Source organism: Sparus aurata, chromosome 5 (genome assembly GCF_900880675.1).
Source record: "Sparus aurata chromosome 5, fSpaAur1.1, whole genome shotgun sequence".
NCBI lineage: Eukaryota > Metazoa > Chordata > Actinopteri > Spariformes > Sparidae > Sparus > Sparus aurata.
Genome location: NC_044191.1, coordinates 37,463,029 through 37,482,220, shown reverse-complemented (window position 1 = coordinate 37,482,220; position 19,192 = coordinate 37,463,029). Strand labels below are relative to the sequence as shown.

The following is a 19,192-nucleotide window of genomic DNA, read 5'->3' as shown; positions in this document are numbered from 1 at the left end:
CTGCAGATTGCGGCAAACAAGATCGTCGGGGACAGCTGCATTCTGCTCATCATGGAGGCGTGGCTTCACCCGCTCATTCCAGACACGGTTATTGAGCTAGCAGGCAGCACAGCACGTCTACCTGACAGGACCAGAGACTCCAGTCAGAGCAGAGGAGGAGGCTATGCATCTATGCTAACAACAGCTGGTGTACCAACACTGAGACTGTGGCCAGTCACTGCTCTTCAGACCTGGAGTACGTTACTGTGAAATGCAGGCCCATCTACCCTCCACTGGAGTTTAATGTTGTCATGCTAACTGCTGTTTACATACCACTGGTGGCTAATGCTAGCTCGGCTCTCAGACTGTCACATAATTCCATTATCAGTCAACAAAGCACATATCATGAGGCTGTGCACATCATTGCTGGGGATCTTAATCATGCAAACCTGAAAACTGTGCTCCCTAAATTCCACCAGCACATTAAGTGTGCAACTAGGGGAAAAAACACTCTGGACACCACCTGTCCCTGCTGTTAATCCCAGCATACACCCGCCTCAGGAAAAGTGATCCCCCCCACAACTAAGTCCCACCCTGTCTGAAGTCCTCTGTTATTGTTCCACTGCCAAAAAAACCAGCAGTCAGCAGCTTGAATGACTACCATCCAGTGTCACTTACACCGATCATTATGAAGTGCTTTGAGACTCTGGTTCGGGGGCACATCATCTCCAGTCTGCCACCTGCATTGGACTCTCAGCAGTTTGTGTACAGGGCCAACAGATCTACAGAGGACGCTATCGCAACAGCCCCCACACTGCTCTGAGCCACCTAGAGCAGCAGGGGAGGTATGCTAGGCTGCTCTTTGTTGATTTCAGCTCTGCCTTCAATACTACCTCCCCCACAGACTGGTGCCCAAACTGACGGGGCTGGGACTGTCTTCCTCCATCTGCCACTGGATCCTGGACTTCCTGACAAACCGCTCTCAGAGGGTGAGAGAAAGCTCCAACCTCTCAGCATCCATCAGCATCAGCACCGGCTCCCCCCAGGGCTGCGTGCTGAGCCCCCCACCTACACCCTCTACACCCATGACTGCACCCCTGCCCACTCCAGCAACACCACTATTAAGTTTGCAGACGACACCACAGTAGTGGGACTCATTTCTGAGGGGGATGAGTCTGCCTACAGGACTGAGGTGGAGCAGCTGACTGGGTGGTGCAGGGACAATAACCTGGTCCTTAACACCACCAAGACGAAGGAGCTGACCTCCGTGGACTTCCGGAGGGAAGAAAACAGAAAACATCCAACCACTGTGCATCAGCGGGGATTATGTGGAGAGGGTCTCTGACTCCATGTTCCTGGGCATCCAGACAGAGGAGGACCTGTCGTGGAGTGCGAACACCTCAGTGACCATCAAGAAGGCACAGCAGAGACTTTACTTTCTGAGACTCCTCAGAAAGAACCACCTGTCACAAAAACTGCTTGTGTCGTTCTATCGCTGCTCAATAGAGAGTGTGTTGTTCAGCAGCAGAGAGGAAAGCACTCCAGAGGGTCACCAACACCGCCAAGAAGATCACCGGCTGCTCTCTCCCCTCCAGAGATGAACTGTACAGTGCAAGGTGCCTTAAAAAAGCTCAAAACATCATCAGGGCCTCATCACAGCCCGGACATGAACCCTCTGAACTGCTGCCCTCTGGCAGGAGACACAGGACAATAAAATGCCGGACAAACAGGTTCAAGGTCAGTTTTTACCCGCGAGCAATAGTGTCGCTGAATACAATCAAGGCATAAAAGAATATGTGTCTGACTGTGCAATAATCTGATGACTGTGCAATAATCTGATGACTGTGCAATAATCTGATGACTGTGCAATAATCTGATGACTGTGCAATAATGTGATGACTGTGCAATAATCTGATGACTGTGCAATAATGTGATGACATAGTGTGTGTGAGGTGTGTGCTTGGTATTTATGTTTTTATTTATTGTATCCTAGTATCAATGGTTTTTTTATGTTTTTATCATATTTTTATGATTTGCACTAATAAGGAGTTGCATCTCAATTTCGTTGTTCAATGACAGTAAAGATCTATCTATCTATCAACACAGCCAATAATCGATCGGTGAGTTTGTCCATCAACAGAACTTAATTTGGATCACATGTGAATGAACTGTTTTATATTGTATTGATCTTAATGATTGATCATCTGATCTGTTTCTGTTTGTCGCTCCAGCGGTGGACAATAAGGTTTTTTTGATTGAATTTACATGTCAAAAATCTCTCTTTACCTGCTGTCTCTTCTTCGGTGGTAAAACGGGTACAGCAAGCAGCTCAGGTGAGTCCGGCGTGTGTGTGTCCAGGTGTGTGTCCCTGAGCTGGTAGGCTGTCTCCACCTCCCGCAGCCGGCTGCCGTGTCTCTGACTGGAGGTCAAAGGTCGCTGGTAGAACATGGCTGCTGACGGAGCGCTGTACGACGAGCAGAACTGAAGGTACTGATGGACTGAAGACAGAGAGACAGACAGGTCAGAGAGACAGACAGGTCAGAGAGAGAGACAGGTCAGAGAGACAGACAGGTCAGAGAGAGAGAGACAGGTCAGAGAGAGAGAGACAGGTCAGAGAGAGAGAGACAGGTCAGAGAGACAGACAGGTCAGAGAGAGAGACAGGTCAGAGAGAGAGAGAGAGACAGGTCAGAGAGACAGACAGGTCAGAGAGACAGACAGGTCAGAGAGAGAGAGAGAGAGACAGGTCAGAGAGAGAGAGACAGGTCAGAGAGACAGACAGGTCAGAGAGAGAGAGAGAGGCAGGTCAGAGAGACAGACAGGTCAGAGAGACAGACAGGTCAGAGAGAGAGACAGGTCAGAGAGAGACAGGTCAGAGAGAGAGAGAGAGACAGGTTAGAGAGACAGACAGGTCAGAGAGACAGACAGGTCAGAGAGAGAGACAGGTCAGAGAGAGAGAGAGAGACAGGTCAGAGAGACAGACAGGTCAGAGAGAGAGACAGGTCAGAGAGACAGACAGGTCAGAGAGAGAGACAGGTTAGAGAGAGAGAGAGAGACAAGTCAGAGAGAGAGAGAGACAGGTCAGAGAGAGAGAGACAGGTCAGAGAGACAGACAGGTCAGAGAGAGACAGACAGGTCAGAGAGAGAGAGAGACAGGTCAGAGAGAGAGACAGACAGGTCAGAGAGACAGACAGGTCAGAGAGAGACAGACAGGTCAGAGAGAGAGAGACAGACAGGTCAGAGAGACAGACAGGTCAGAGAGACAGACAGGTCAGAGAGAGACAGACAGGTCAGAGAGAGAGAGAGACAGGTCAGAGAGAGAGACAGACAGGTCAGAGAGACAGACAGGTCAGAGAGAGAGACAGGTCAGAGAGAGACAGACAGGTCAGAGAGAGAGAGAGACAGGTCAGAGAGACAGACAGGTCAGAGAGACAGACAGGTCAGAGAGAGAGAGAGAGAGACAGGTCAGAGAGAGAGAGACAGGTCAGAGAGACAGACAGGTCAGAGAGAGAGAGAGAGAGGCAGGTCAGAGAGACAGACAGGTCAGAGAGACAGACAGGTCAGAGAGAGAGACAGGTCAGAGAGAGACAGGTCAGAGAGAGAGAGAGAGACAGGTTAGAGAGACAGACAGGTCAGAGAGACAGACAGGTCAGAGAGAGAGACAGGTCAGAGAGAGAGAGAGAGACAGGTCAGAGAGACAGACAGGTCAGAGAGACAGACAGGTCAGAGAGAGAGACAGGTTAGAGAGAGAGAGAGACAGGTCAGAGAGAGAGAGAGACAGGTCAGAGAGAGAGAGACAGGTCAGAGAGACAGACAGGTCAGAGAGAGACAGACAGGTCAGAGAGAGAGAGAGACAGGTCAGAGAGAGAGACAGACAGGTCAGAGAGACAGACAGGTCAGAGAGAGAGACAGGTCAGAGAGAGACAGACAGGTCAGAGAGAGAGAGAGACAGGTCAGAGAGACAGACAGGTCAGAGAGACAGACAGGTCAGAGAGAGAGAGAGAGAGACAGGTCAGAGAGAGAGAGACAGGTCAGAGAGACAGACAGGTCAGAGAGAGAGAGAGAGGCAGGTCAGAGAGACAGACAGGTCAGAGAGACAGACAGGTCAGAGAGAGAGACAGGTCAGAGAGAGACAGGTCAGAGAGAGAGAGAGAGACAGGTTAGAGAGACAGACAGGTCAGAGAGACAGACAGGTCAGAGAGAGAGACAGGTCAGAGAGAGAGAGAGAGACAGGTCAGAGAGACAGACAGGTCAGAGAGAGAGACAGGTCAGAGAGACAGACAGGTCAGAGAGAGAGACAGGTTAGAGAGAGAGAGAGAGACAAGTCAGAGAGAGAGAGAGACAGGTCAGAGAGAGAGAGACAGGTCAGAGAGACAGACAGGTCAGAGAGAGACAGACAGGTCAGAGAGAGAGAGAGACAGGTCAGAGAGAGAGACAGACAGGTCAGAGAGACAGACAGGTCAGAGAGACAGACAGGTCAGAGAGAGACAGACAGGTCAGAGAGAGAGAGACAGACAGGTCAGAGAGACAGACAGGTCAGAGAGACAGACAGGTCAGAGAGAGACAGACAGGTCAGAGAGAGAGAGAGACAGGTCAGAGAGAGAGACAGGTCAGAGAGACAGACAGGTCAGAGAGAGAGACAGGTCAGAGAGACAGACAGGTCAGAGAGAGACAGACAGGTCAGAGAGAGAGAGAGACAGGTTAGAGAGAGAGACAGGTCAGAGAGACAGACAGGTCAGAGAGAGAGACAGGTCAGAGAGAGAGACAGGTCAGAGAGAGAGAGAGAGACAGGTCAGAGAGAGACAGACAGGTCAGAGAGAGAGAGACAGGTCAGAGAGAGAGACAGGTCAGAGAGAGAGAGAGAGACAGGTCAGAGAGAGAGAGAGAGACAGGTCAGAGAGAGAGACAGGTCAGAGAGAGAGAGAGAGACAGGTCATTGATGGGTCATTGATGGGTTATTGATGGGTTATTGATGGGTCATTGATGGGTTATTGATGGGTTAATGATGGGTTAATGATGGGTTATTGATGGGTTAATGATGGGTTATTGATGGGTTATTGATGGGTCATTGATGGGTTATTGATGGGTTATTGATGGGTCATTGATGGGTTATTGATGGGTTAATGATGGGTTATTGATGGGTTATTGATGGGTCATTGATGGGTTATTGATGGGTCATTGATGGGTTATTGATGGGTTATTGATGGGTCAATGATGGGTTAATGATGGGTTATTGATGGGTCATTGATGGGTTATTGATGGGTTATTGATGGGTCATTGATGGGTTATTGATGGGTCATTGATGGGTTATTGATGGGTTAATGATAGGTTATTGATGGGTTAATGATGGGTTATTGATGGGTCATTGATGGGTTATTGATGGGTTATTGATGGGTCATTGATGGGTCATTGATGGGTTAATGATGGGTTATTGATGGGTTAATGACCGGCATGTTGTCACTCACTGTGTCGTTTCTTTTCAGGGAGGGGAGGGGGCGTCTTGCTGGGGGACAGAGGAGACAACAGCGACTCATCAGGACTAGTGACATCATCAGAGTGGGCGGGGCTGTCATCCTGAGGGTCAGGTTCAAATCCAAAAGAAGTCGAGGCCTCAGAGTTGATTACACCTGTTCAAAACAGACAGTCAGGCAGACAGGTAGAGAGACAGACAGACAGGAACACAGACACGTTAACAGGTGTGTCCTCACCTGTAGCGCTGCGGCGTCTCTTCTCTGGCAGGGCGGGAGGCAGGGAGGAATGGTGAGGAAGAGGAGGGAGGGTGTCGGAAGAGGAGAGGTCAGTGTGGAGGAAGTCGTAGTCTGGATCCTCCTCTGAGACACACACACACACACACACACACACACACATTGTAAGTTACAGTCTAATAGAAAAAATGTGCAAAAGGTTTGTTCAGCCCTCAGCAGTGTCTGTCAGGCTCAACCAATCAGGAGCCCAGAAAGCCTTTAAAAATAAACAGCTCGACTGTTAACTTGATTTCTCACATTAATAATCAGATTAAAGAGAATTATTGAGTCTGTGTTCTTCCAGCAGGAGGCAGCGCTGAGCTGCACCTCAACAACTCCAACAGACAGGAAGAGACTTCCTGTTTCTGTCAACTGACAGGAAGTGATGTCACTCACACCCCACACTGACTGGAAATGTGTGTGTGTGTGTGTGTGTGTGTGTGTGTGTGTGTGTGTGTGTGTGTGTGTGTGTGTATGTTACCACAGTGTGTGCTGTCAGCAGCAGAATCTGCAGAAGAAGAAGAGCAACGCTTCAAACAGTCATCCTCCTGCAACACACACACACACACACACACACACACACACACACACACACATTATTAAACACAGTACTAAAGTACAAATTTAAAGTAATATTACTTGAGTATTTGTACTACAACATATCTCAGAGAAGAAAACTGTCCTTTATACTCGACTGCATTTATCTGACAGCTTCAGTTACATTTTGTATAAAACATATCGAGTACTCTGCAGTACTGATTACAGTCACCTCATTAAAGTATCCGAGTACTTCATAATGTGATGGGAGCTCAGTGTGAACAGATGAAACCGATGTGACTCTGGTTTGATGTGATGTCACTGTGTGGGCGTACCTGTTCTACCTGTCTGTCTGCAGCAGGCTCTCGCATCATTGGTGCTACTACAGCAACCCTGCAGGGGGCGGGGCCTAATGACTGACGCTTTTTAGGAGGTAGAGCTGGAGGACTGAGGAGAGACAGACAGGTAGAGAGACAGGTAGAGAGACAGAGATAGCAGTAAAATAAGAACAGCAGTAAAATAATTCTGATCGTCTAAACTTGTAATTAAAACTTGATCTGATGTTTGTTTTGTTCTGAATGTCAACTAAACAATTTTGTGTTGACCATGAGTCCATGACGTGTCCATGACGTGTCCATGACGTGACAGACGCTCATTTATATCTAAACATTCTGTAGGTTTAAATAAAGTTTTGAATTTAGGACTTTGCTGCAGTCTGTATCCAGACGTGTAAACATGCTAACTGCCTGCTAACAATGCTAACTGAGCTTCCTGTCAGTAACATATAAAGCTTATTATGTCTCTGTTTAGGAGATCTTTTAGATTGTGTTATATGTGTGTGAATGTGTTTGTTTGTGTGATCATGGCTCTCCAGAAAAAGAAAAAGGTTTACACATTATTCATCTTAATATTAGGAGCCTACCATCCAAAATCGACCTCCTAAAAGCGTGGATTGCTTACAATAAACCTAGTGTGCTCACTTTGTCTGAAACTTGGCTTCACAGTAATATTTCAGATAATGAAATCAAACGTGTTGATTATGTTTTGTATAGAGCTGATAGAGGATCTAGAGGAGGAGGAGTGGCTACATATGTTTCATCTCATTTATGCTCAGAACTTGTTGTGCCAACAGTTACACTTCTGCATTTTGAAAGCCTTTTTGTCAAATTGATTTTTCATAAAAATAAACACTTAACCATAGGTAATATTTACAGACCCCCAAATGCTCATTCAGAATCTACTGATTGTATACTCTCCACCATCAGCTCCTTAGATCGACCAGGAGAAATGATTGTACTTGGTGATTTTAATAAAAATTGGTTGGAACGTGTATCCCTCAAAGATAAAAATGTATTCAGCAGCATAAATCTTACGCAAATTATCACTGAACCGACAAGAGTTGATAGAACATCTTCAACCCTCTTAGACTGGATTCTTGTCACTCATCCTGATCGAATTATAAAATCAGGATATTACCTGACAGTTTAATGACCATTCAATTATTTTCTGTGTTTGGAAAAAGTTCCTTGTCTTCCACCAAAGTGTATAAAAGTAATAAAAATAAAAATATCAATGTTGAACAATTTATTGAAGATGTAAGTGCTATAAAATGGGATAGACTACAACTAATACCTTTTGTTAACGGTGCTTGGGATTATTTTTACACAGAATTTACTAATGTTATTAACAAACATGCCCCCTGGACAATAAGGAAAGTTAAGGGCAGACACCTATCATGGATAAATGCTGACTTATTAGGTTTTTTCAAACAAAGGGATAAGGCCCGGCAGAAATATCGTTCCACAAAAGATTGAGGTGACTGGAATGCATATAAACAACTAAGAAACATCTGTACAACTAAAACTAGGAATGTAAAATCCAGCTACTATAAAGACTCACTTATTACTGATTTCAATAACCCAAAACAATTCTGGAACACAATTAATAGCATAATGAGTAAATCTTCAAAAGATTCCACTACTCATCTGAGAATTAATAACGAAATTGTGAACGATCCTTCAACAATTGCGAATGCGTTTATCCAACATTTCTCCAAGATCTGTAGCTCTCATTGCTTTTGCCCTTCTTACAATAATGTAGCACCAAATAGTGTTAATTGCAGTCACTCCTTCTCCTTTAGGAAAATAAGTCCACTTGATGTACAACGGGTCATAGATGGACTTAACTCTACCAGTGGAGCTGGTCCAGATGGCCTTGAAATCAAGTTTGTAAAAATTGCCTCTCACATTCTGTTGTATCCCTTGTCTGATCTGTTTAATATGTCAATTGATACCTGTGTTGTTCCCTCAAGTTGGAAATGTTCCAGAATCACACCTTTACATAAAGATGGCGACTCTCATGACTTTAATAACTATAGACCCATTTCCATAATAAATTGTGTAGTCAAATTATTTGAAAAATTAGTTTTGAATCTACTCTCTCATTATATTAATGAGTTTGACATATTATCCCCATATCAATCTGGTTTCAGATCAAATTTCTCTACAACAACGGCTCTCCTTAAATTCACTAATGACATAACATCCTCCTCAGACAACAATATGCTCACAGGTGCAATATTCATAGATCTTATCAAGGCTTTTGACATGGTTGACCACTATCTCCTCCTCGATAAGCTCCATGCCATACGACTCTCTGAAAGCTCATTGCTCTGGTTCAACTCCTACCTTCATCACAGAAACCAGAGTGTTTCTCTTCATGGCACACAGTCAGACTTTATGTTAATGGAAAGGGTATCCCCCAAGGCTCTTCCTTAGGTCCACTATTGTTCAGCATCTTTATCAATGACTTACCACAAGCTTGTTCTGATTGTCAAATTCATCTTTATGCGGATGATACTGTTATTCACTTCTTTGGATCCAATATTTTTCAAATCCAGTAAATATTACAGTTAAATTTTGATTACATAAAAAAATGGTTTTCATCCAACAAACTTTTACTTAATAAGAAGTCATATAATATGTTATTCGGTACCAGACAGAAACTTTTACATTCTGCTAAACATTGATTATCCCGATGGTACTCCCCGTGAGGTAATAGATCGTTTCAAATATCTTGGTGTCTGGCTTGATTCTCAACTTACCTTTAAAGTACATATTGACTCAGTTATCAAAAAAATAAAGTGCAGTTTGGGTCTTCTGTATCGCTCAATAAACTGTTTCACTCTACAGATTAGGAAAAAGATTGTCACACAGCTTATTCTTCCTATACTCGATTGTGCAGATATTGTATATCAGAACACTTCAGAAACCAACTTGTCCTCTCTCAAAGTCACTTATAACAACCTCTGCAGATTTATATTAAGATGTCCATACAGAACTCATCACTGCACTATGTATCATTCTCTAAATTGGTGAACACCCGAGTCCAGAAGGCAGTTTCATTGGCTGCAGTTTGTTTTCAAATGTATTCATTATAAATACCCCCCATACTTAAAACAATATAGGTCACAGCACTACTTACGCCATACTGACAGTTGTTTTTTCTTTGTTCCGAGAATTCAGAAGGAAATCGGTCGATTTTCAATTTAAAGCTTATTTAAAGATTTTTTTTCATCTCTTCAGGAAATCCCTTTTTATTCATTTACAAAAACCCTGTTCTTGTTTTTTAACAAATTACTGACGATAATGTTGATCTCTGGTGAACTGTGGATAAAATACATCTCACTGACACTGAATGTACGAATGTACTGGATATGATGATGGGTATATAAAAAGAGTGGTATATAATACCACTCATGTATAAATGTGAATCTAGATGGACTGGGGGGGGGGGGCAGGGAACGGTTGGGTCAAGAGTGTATTGTGTGGATGTTATCGTCCTGTAACGTAATGTCATGTTGTAATGTTCTGTCTTGTTTTTGTCTGTAAACATGTTAAGGACTCCCTTGAAAACAAGATGATTCATCTTAAGGGACTATCCTTCAAATAATGAAATAAATACAGCCTGTATGCTCCCGCGTCATACACAGGGAGTCCAACATGGAGGACTATATAGTGAGTAGTGAGTGATGTTACAGCCGTGCTCTGTACTGTGAGGGTGGAGCACCTCTCTTTGCCACCATCTTTGTTTCTTCTTCACTGACCAGCAGAGAGACGTTTGAGGTCACATGACCTGCTGGATTTTAGAGCTTTACGTTGTACAACTCATGTTGACTCTATGAGAAGGAACAAAGAGAAACTAAAGCTTTCTCTCTCACTTCTTCTTCTTGCAGTCGTTCAGTTAACACAGAGACAGGAAGTGCACAGACGGAGACGCGGGCTGACATGTGATGCCTTCAGTCGTTCTACTTCCTGTTTCATCCACAGATCTATTTCTGTCTCCTCACAGTCTCAGAGCGACAGCAGCTACAGAGAAGTTCCACATCACGTCTGCTGAACGCCTCAACATCAAACTACTTTACAACATTTCAACCTGTCGAACAAATAAACTCGCAACGGGTCCTCACGTATCAATTCTCTAACAGTCAGCACACGTTTCTGTTTCACTTCAGACTGAATCGTCTCTGTTGATGAACGATGATGTCATCAGACGATCGGGTTCAGGAACACAAACATGAGGAACTTCCCGTTTCCTGTCAGTCTGCAGTTTGATTGGACCATTTTGGTCAAACTGAGCGATAGTTCATTTAGTGACGGAGCTGCAGATATTTTAAACTGTCAGCTGACATCAGACACACTCACCTGAGGCCAGGTGGAGAGGTCACCTGGGGCTCTGAGAAGGGCATTGGAGGTTTAGGAGGAGCAGAGACCGTCTCCTCCTCCTCCTGTCCTGGACTACTGCAGGTGGAGGTTCTGTCTGTGATCTGCAGCTCATCACACCCACCTGTCTGTCCCACCACTGGCTGTGATTGGACAGGAGACAGAGGGGCGGGGCTGTGTTGTCTCTCTGCAGCCAATCGAACGAGCTCCTGACAAACAAAAACAACAAAAACAGTCTGCTGAGACAGGAGACGACGAGAGGACAAAATAATCAGAATTGTTTGTGTTGATCTTGTTGTTCACATCAGTGTCCCAGATTAGCATTAGCGACATTAGCTCTTCACTCAGCTGAGCTAACGTCAGGTAACTGTGGCTGTTTGAACGCTGTGTGTGGAGTGAGCAGTGAAGCTCCACCCCCATCACTCATAAACCCATGCTAGCTGATATGCTAACCTCGCAACATGTTACTGTTACTGAAGCTCTGTGGTCGCTGAGGTCAGAGGTCAGGTGACCGCAGAGCAACACAGGAAGTCACACAGGTGTTAATATACACTCAGGTAAAAACAGATGTCTTCAATGTGACATCACTTCCTCACCTTGATCCCATCCAGCACTGCTCTGATCACCGTGGTAACACTCGCTGTGGACTCTTTGCTGTCGGGGGCGACGCCCTGCAGCATCACCTGATCTGCCCAGCGAATCAGCTCAGCCACAGACTGGTAGAGACGAGTAAGACAGGCAGAGATTGTCTTACTGCAGAGAGGACAGACAGACAGACGGGTCAGGACACAGGAGACGGGACGCTCACCGATGCTCAGGCTCAACATGAGTCTCCTACCTGTTGTGCAGGTGTGGCTCCAGCTGAACCAGAGTCTGGACCGCCTCCAGGACGCCGCTGGACGCCCCGCCCAGCAGACCGCCCACTACAGACTGATCTCGGACCAGTTTGTCCAGCGCCAGTCTGTCCACCAGAGCTTTGAAGTACTGTAGAGAGCTGACGACGGCTCGCTGCCGGTCGGCCAGCACACACACGGGCTGACACACACACACACACACACACACACACACATTTCAGTTGATGATGTCACAGTGATGTCAATCAAATATCAACTCCAGACATAAAGTAATCAGAGTACAGACTGTAGAGAAGGTTTATCTGATCATGTGTGTGTGTGTGTGTGTGTACCTTGCGTTGTGTGTGTTCATTTAAGTTTAGGTCAGCTGGTTTGACTCTCTGTGACGGGGTGTGTTTGATTCGCTCAGAGCGTCTGATCCGTGTTGGGTGGAGCTTATCCTTCAGCTTCAAGGTCAGAGACACAAACTGGGAGGCTGGAGAGAAGAAGAGCATCTTCATCATCTTCATCATCATCATCATTACAAAATAAAGGCATCTCAGTTAAAAATTCAACAAACTGACAGGAAGTGATTGTTTTTAGCCAATGGTGGCTAACAGTTAGCATGTGAAACAGGAGGAGGAAATGAGGAGCTTACCTGTCTTACTCTCAGCCCGGGAGGACATGTCTGCAGGTGGACGGACCGACAGACAGACAGCTTCAAGTCAGCAGAGCGACAGTTTATCCTCTGGCTTCATGTTGTTCAGCTCTCTGTCTCTCTCTCTCCCTCTTCTGTCTGTCTCACCCTCTCTCTCCCTCTTCTTCCTGTCTCTCTCTCTCTCTCTCTGTCTCTCTCTCTCTCCCTCTTCTTCCTGTCTCTCTCTCTCTCTCTCTGTCTCTCTCTCTCTCCCTCTTCTGTCTGTCTCTGTCTGTTTTCAGTCTTCTCTGTGTCTCTGTCCGTCCTGTAGCTCGCTGTCTCTCTCTGTGCCTGTCTGTCTCTTCCTCCTTCTCTTCTTCCTCTTCCTGTCTCAGTGACCTGCCCTCAGCATGTCAGTCTGTGAGGATGATGACGGTGATGATGATGCTGCTGTCAGGTTTGAAGCAGCATCAGAATGTCGTCCTGCAGCTCCACCTGCCGGCTGGAGGCTGGCAGCACATCATCAGCTCCATCTGGCAGTAAACTCGAGACTCAACAATTCAGTTTTAGTTTGAAGTCTCCTGCTGTTGATCTGATTGGTTGAAGCAATCAATCTGTGAACTTTGTTCTGGTGTCATGCCCCGCCCCCTTTAGGGTCAGTCTGCATCACAGTGGACCAACCTGACACACAACTACCTTATAACATGTCCTCTATCATCTCTCTTTACTGTAATCTGATTACACCTGTGTGTCTCTGTTGTTCTGTGTTCAGGGTGTGCATCCTCTGAAGGACCCGGCCTCTGAAGGACCCGGCCTCTGAAGGACCCGGCCTCTGAAGGACCCGGCCTCTGAAGGACTCGGCCTCTGAAGGACCCGGCCTCTGAAGGACCCGGCCTCTGAAGGACCCGGCCTCTGAAGGACTCGGCCTCTGAAGGACCCGGCCTCTGAAGGACCCGGCCTCTGAAGGACTCGGCCTTTGTGGTCTTTGAAGGCGAGTCCTTCAGAGAGACCTTGTTAACCTGGTCAGCCGTTGTTAAATGTGGCGGTCTAGCCTTTGGAGCATTTCCTGGTTGCGTCACCAGATGTTTTATCCTTAGTGACGAAAGTGACGATCTACGCCACGTGATGTCGATATTTTCTCTCTTTCTTTCTTCTTTTTTGGGCGCACAAAGAATCTGGATATGTGAGGCCATGAAGGATCGTAGCGGTGCATCCTCCAGACGCAGGGAGCAGAAGGCCTCCTAATGCTCCTCTGAAGGATGCAGACCTGAACATGTGAGTGATGAGTGGAGCGTTCACTCAGCTGAGCGGTGAAGACGTGACGTCATCAGAAGCAGCTCAGCTCAGTTTGTGTTACTACCGTTCAACCAGCTCCACTGACGCACTGCTCAACCAAACTCCATTCTAAAAATGTCTGTTTTAAGGACGGCCCTCATTTATTCACCAAAAAAACTGTAGTTACAACTTTACAAAGGCTATAATTTACCTCTGGAGGCAGCTGGAGTCATCGAGAGATCATGTGACCAAAAACTATAAGTATGAGAATATACCTAGAAAATATACGTGAATACAAAAATATATATATGTTCACTTGTGAAACAGCGAGCCTGCTAACATGACAGACCACAACCACAAGCTGGCAGCTCTCCGTGATGATGGCGACGTTGAAGAAATTGAAGTGGATGAAAAGTCATCTAAAGAACTGAAGATAAATTGGACCCATTCGCCCCTAAAAAGCCTGAATCCCCAAAAAACGAGAGCGCAACACGACAAAATAAAAGGGGGAAGATAATACCGGCGCTGCGATTCTTCATGGGGTGCAGGTTCTGACCCGAAAGATGGATGAACAAACCGAACTGCTAAAGAGTTTTGAAAGACACATTGAAGGCAACACAGCAGCAGCAAAACAGAATAAGAAGACATCACTGTGCTCCAGAAAAAACTCTGTGATATTCAGGAAGAAAACATCTTTCCCACTGAACTCATTGTCTTTAAAACAGATCCAATATGATAACTTATGTACTAATAAAGCTGCAGCTGATTTAGCCAGGACCAGATATCAATACTACGAATTTGCCGACAAAACCAGCAAACTACTAGCTTGGCAAATTAAAAGGGAAGAAAATGAAAAACTATACATTCTATTATCACAGACGATGGAAAGTCCCTTTTTAACCCACATGATATTAATCGTGAATTTCAATTATTCTATGAGGCGCTGTATAAGACGGAACATGAGACTGAGAACACCAAAGCAACAACATTTTAACTTCATTAACCCTGCTGCAATTACACCCTGATGATGAAAACAGCCTGGATGCTAATATATCTTTTTTTTAGAATATTTTATTTTTTGGCTTTTTATTTAACAAAATATACATGAAAACACAAACATATATGAGATTTTTTGTCCTCTTAAATAAGCTTTTAATGTGTCCCATAGTATGAAACTATCAGGGGAGGAAGGACAGTTCGTTTCACAAAATAATTTGATTTGATCCCTGACAAATTTACAAAAGTCAGGTTTTTTAAGAAGGGTTGTGTTCAGACGACACCTGTACATGTTGGGCATTTTCTCAGGCATTACTATAGATAAGGTGAGTGGAGAATGATCAGAAAGTATCCTCAGCAAATAATCAGACCCTGATGCTCTGTAAGTCACATGTGTCGATAGTAAGAAAAGATCTATTCTGGTAAATGAATTATGATGGTTTGAATTAGGGCTGCACAAAAAATCGTTAAAAAATCGCGATCTCGATTCACACATACACGTGATCTCATTTCTACACACAGCGATTCTGAAGCATTTTATATCTCGAGCTGAATCACAAACAAATGCTCCTCTTTTCCTCCCGGATTTTTTGAAGCGCCCCCAAACGCAGCACGGCTGCTGCCTCCTCCCTCAACCTGTGGTAAAGCGTCTTTACAACACGTGATTCAGTGGCGGAAGCCCGCCTGCAGTTGAGTGTTTGGCAGGAGTGAGTGAGAAGCCGTTTTTAGACGAGGCAGCAAGCCGCTAATCTGCCCGTCCTATTGACGGCTAGGTCCGCAGTTTTAGACAGAGGGCGGCAAATTGCGGGTCTGTTTTGGTCCGCCGATTTCCCGCCTCGGACGGTACACTTATTTCCGCCTCGACTGCTAGCTTGTTGTTGTAGCGACAAGCTAGGAAGGGTCGCTACTTACAAATTAAAAGCCCCCCGCTAAGAACCCAGTTCTAAACTCCAATGGGGTGCAATGTAAAGCTCTTATTTTGAAGACAAATTCGTTGTCAACTGTTTGCAGCCCAACTTCGGGCTTCACGTCACGTCACATGTTTACGCCTACCTCTGAGGCGGCTTTTGGAAAAGGAGGAATATTACGCCTCCGTTTTAGAAAGCCGATCACAGCAGCTATCACATATCACCTAGCCAAAGATACAGCCCCAATAAACACTGTACAACATGAGGTATTAGAGGATGCCCTCTCATCTTGGAGACTAATTTTTTTTTTCTTTTGTAAAAATCATTTCTCATCCAATGATGGAACTAACAAAACAAAAAAAACATTGCTTTGGCAGAGGCATAGTAGTATCTGCCATACTACAATGTTTTTTTTTTGTTTTGTTCAAGTTCATCAGTGCAATAAACATGTTGTGAAAAAAAATCGTGCCAGAGAATCGTGATCTCAATTCTAAGCAAAAAAATCGTGATTCACATTTTTTCCAGAATCGTGCAGCCCTAGTTTGAATAATAAGAACAGTCTGTGGTTCGGGGATGTTTTTGCCTCCAGACGTCTGTTAGATTAAGATCTTTCATGAATGACAGAGTGGTTTAGGCTGATTTAGACTTTAAAGTGGAAGTTGCTGATTTGTCCAGAATTGGGTCTAAACAGAAATGAAAGTCTCTTTCCATAAGAATATGTTTATGACCTCGTGATACTTCAAGAAAAATGTCTTGAATAAATGAAATGTCGTCATAATTAGGGCGTAAAGGTTTAGTAAAGTCCACTGTTCAGAATAGATTAGACAATTTATCAAAACATATTGGCCTAATGGATCGCAAATCGTTTCCTGAACAGTGATGGGACTCCTCTCGTCTTAGAAGTGAAAGATGAAGAGAAAACTTGGCCTATCCATTTCAATCTTCTTTAAATATGTTAACACTCTTTTCTTTTTAACGGGTCCATTTAAACCATTGACATTAAAACTGATACATTTCACCACCTTATTCATGTGAAAAGATTAAAGATTTGCCCGTAGCCTGCCTTGTAGCCTCTCAACAATAAGCTTAAAGAAAAAGCCTCTCTTTCAATGGAACCAAACAGAACAAGGAGCACCGACCCCCTGAACACTCGGCACCATCCAAATCACCAACTGGGACCTCCGTTGAACTCTCCTTAGAACTATCACACCTGCCTACGACCTCATTGGCCCGGAGCTCTTTTATATAGAAACTTATTATCACTGGGTATATAAACAACCTCAAATAGAAACTCTGTAACACCCGCTTTAACCAGAAGTAGGAAAGTTCAAGTGCAACCTCTCAACAATAAGTTCCCCTTTTGTCCAAAATGTCCAAAAATACGTTTTTTGAAAAAAACAAATAAATAAATAAATGAATAAATAAATGGGGATAGCAGGGAAATCGTTGCGCTTACATAAGAGTCACTAGATAGTTAAAGGATATACAGGAGTCTCTCCCCTCAGCCTCAGAGGAGCTGTAGTGCTCATCACCGGAGACGAGCAGGACTGTTCTCCTCCCGGGAGCTCTCGGAGAAAAGACGCCGCTGCTTCAGGTGATTTGAACTTTTGATTTGAACGCTGGGTAGGACGGCTCTCAGGATCGCTGCATGGAGGAGGCTGAGTTGGAGCTTCTTTGCATGCAGCTCCTTCTTAACGTGGTTGTATTCCTTTCTGCGCTTCACCAGGTTTGCACTCAGATCTGGGAAAAGCATCGCAGCATTTCCACTGAATGTGATTGGCACACCTTTTTCTTATTCTGAGACTGTGTCCCGGTCCTGGTACTTCAGTAGACGGATGAGAACAGGTCTGGGTCGCTTGTCTCCTGGAGGGCGATACGTCGGCGACAGATGCGCTCTCTCAATAATCAGCGGCTTGAGAAAGTGCTGTTGTCCCAGCACAGAGGGGATCCAGTCTGTAGAGAACTGCACCGGATCCGTTCCCTCTCCGCCCTCCTGCAGGTTAACAATGTGCACATTGTGGCGCTGGCTTTGGTTCTCTAGTTGGTCTACTTTGTCCACGAGGAGCTCCTTCTCCTTCAACAGGCGGAGGACATGGAGTCCAGGTCAGCTAGCTTGTCTTCAGCTGAGCTAATTCGCTCCTCCGCCTCCGTAATACGTCGTGAACTCATCCCGTCTATCGCCGTTTTCAACCCCGAAAGAGAGTGATTAATTTCGGCAGTTTTGGCGTGAAGCTTCTAGGAGAGTGCTTCATTACCACGTTTTATTTCCTGCAGTATGGCGAAGCTTCCTTCTACTCCACACTGCTCTTCAGAGGCCATGTTGTGTTCAGCGTGCTGCAGCTTCCGAGAAGAAAAGTGGTCGATAATTGAGCTTTGTGTCTTATTTCACCAGTTGGATAAAGTTTGAGGTACAGTGGGCGTTAATTATCACTTAAAACCGAGTTTTCCTTCAGAGCTCCGGAGCATACGTCTCGTAGCTCAGCTGCATCACCGGAAGTCCTCTGAAAAAGAGGTTCTTGATGCTCTGACACCCCTACAGAACAATAAAGCCTCTGGGCCAGATGGCTTTCCAATTGCATTTTTAAAAACCTTTTCTGATAAGCTTATAACCCCTTTAACAAACATGCTCAATGAAGCACTGATTAATAAAAGTCTCCCAAGCTCGTTGGGATAGGCTACGATAATTTTGCTTCCAAAACGGGGAAAGGATCCTCAACAATGTGCTTCTTATCGCCCGCTCAGTCTTCTGACTTCTGACTTCTGTCAATGGACGCGGAAAAGGTGTTCGACAGGATTGAACCCAACTTTCTCTTTCAAACTCCTGGAGTCATGAATTTTGGAACTACATTTATTCACTACATTAAAACACTGTTTATCGGCCCCAAAGCACACATTTTAACAAATGGGGTGTTATTGGATATCTTCTCACTATCCAGGCAGGTTCGCCTGAGCTGCCCTGCTCTACATTGTTATTTCTGATGCTATGCTGCTGTTCGCTCTCACAACACAATCACTGGTATTAGATTTGGAACGACTGAGCATAAATTGGCTTTGTATGCAGATGACCTATCAACATTTGTTGCTGATCCTGTAAACTCTCTCCTTGTTTCCAACAGTTTAGTGCAGCTTCTGGCTATAAGTCAACCCTTACAAAGAGCGACGTCCTGCCTCTAAACATACAGGACAGCTACGTCAAGAACTTAACCAGACCTCTGCAGTGGCGCCCCAGTGGACTTAAACACTTGGACATAGAAATTCAAACTTCTGTAGATAAAACCTTTAAAGAAAGTTATACCAATCTCTTAAACCAGGTAAAAATAGACTTATTAAACTGGAGGGACCTTCAGCTATCACTAATTGGCAGAGTTAATTTAATTAAGATGTCCATCCTCCCCAACTTCTTATATCTTCTTCAATGCATCCCATCATCTAAAGAAGGGTTAAATCTTCCCAATTTTAGATGCTTTTACCTTGCAGCTCAGTATGGTGTCGGCTACATGGGGACAAATGTGTGGCAAGATGGCTTCCTATTGAACAACACCAATTAAAACATGTTCCGCTGAA

The 19,192-nt window shown here is 44.9% G+C and overlaps 1 protein-coding gene across 1 annotated transcript; it reads right to left on the bottom strand.

Moving 5' to 3' along the window:
* Positions 1-1,971: 1,971 nt before the first annotated feature.
* On the bottom strand, positions 1,972-12,702 carry LOC115581880 (rap guanine nucleotide exchange factor 1-like). Its single transcript, XM_030417375.1, has 11 exons — positions 12,676-12,702; positions 12,471-12,591; positions 12,166-12,308; positions 11,818-12,014; positions 11,576-11,732; positions 10,962-11,188; positions 6,594-6,705; positions 6,203-6,269; positions 5,686-5,808; positions 5,443-5,604; positions 1,972-2,477 (listed from the first exon to the last, which is right to left on the bottom strand). The coding sequence occupies exons 2-11, from the start codon at positions 12,496-12,498 to the stop codon at positions 2,248-2,250; spliced, it is 1,446 nt and encodes a 481-aa protein (XP_030273235.1). The 5' UTR covers positions 12,499-12,591; positions 12,676-12,702; the 3' UTR covers positions 1,972-2,247.
* Positions 12,703-19,192: the final 6,490 nt, after the last annotated feature.

Coding starts and splice junctions, on each gene's coding strand:
- LOC115581880 (XM_030417375.1), bottom strand. CDS start 12,498: ATGTCCTCCCGGGCTGAGAGTAAGACAG. Junction 11,189..11,575: donor CAGTGCTGGATGGGATCAAG/GTGAGGAAGTGA, acceptor TTTGTTTGTCAG/GAGCTCGTTCGATTGGCTGC. Junction 6,706..10,961: donor ACCTCTCCACCTGGCCTCAG/GTGAGTGTGTCT, acceptor GTCTCTCCTCAG/TCCTCCAGCTCTACCTCCTA.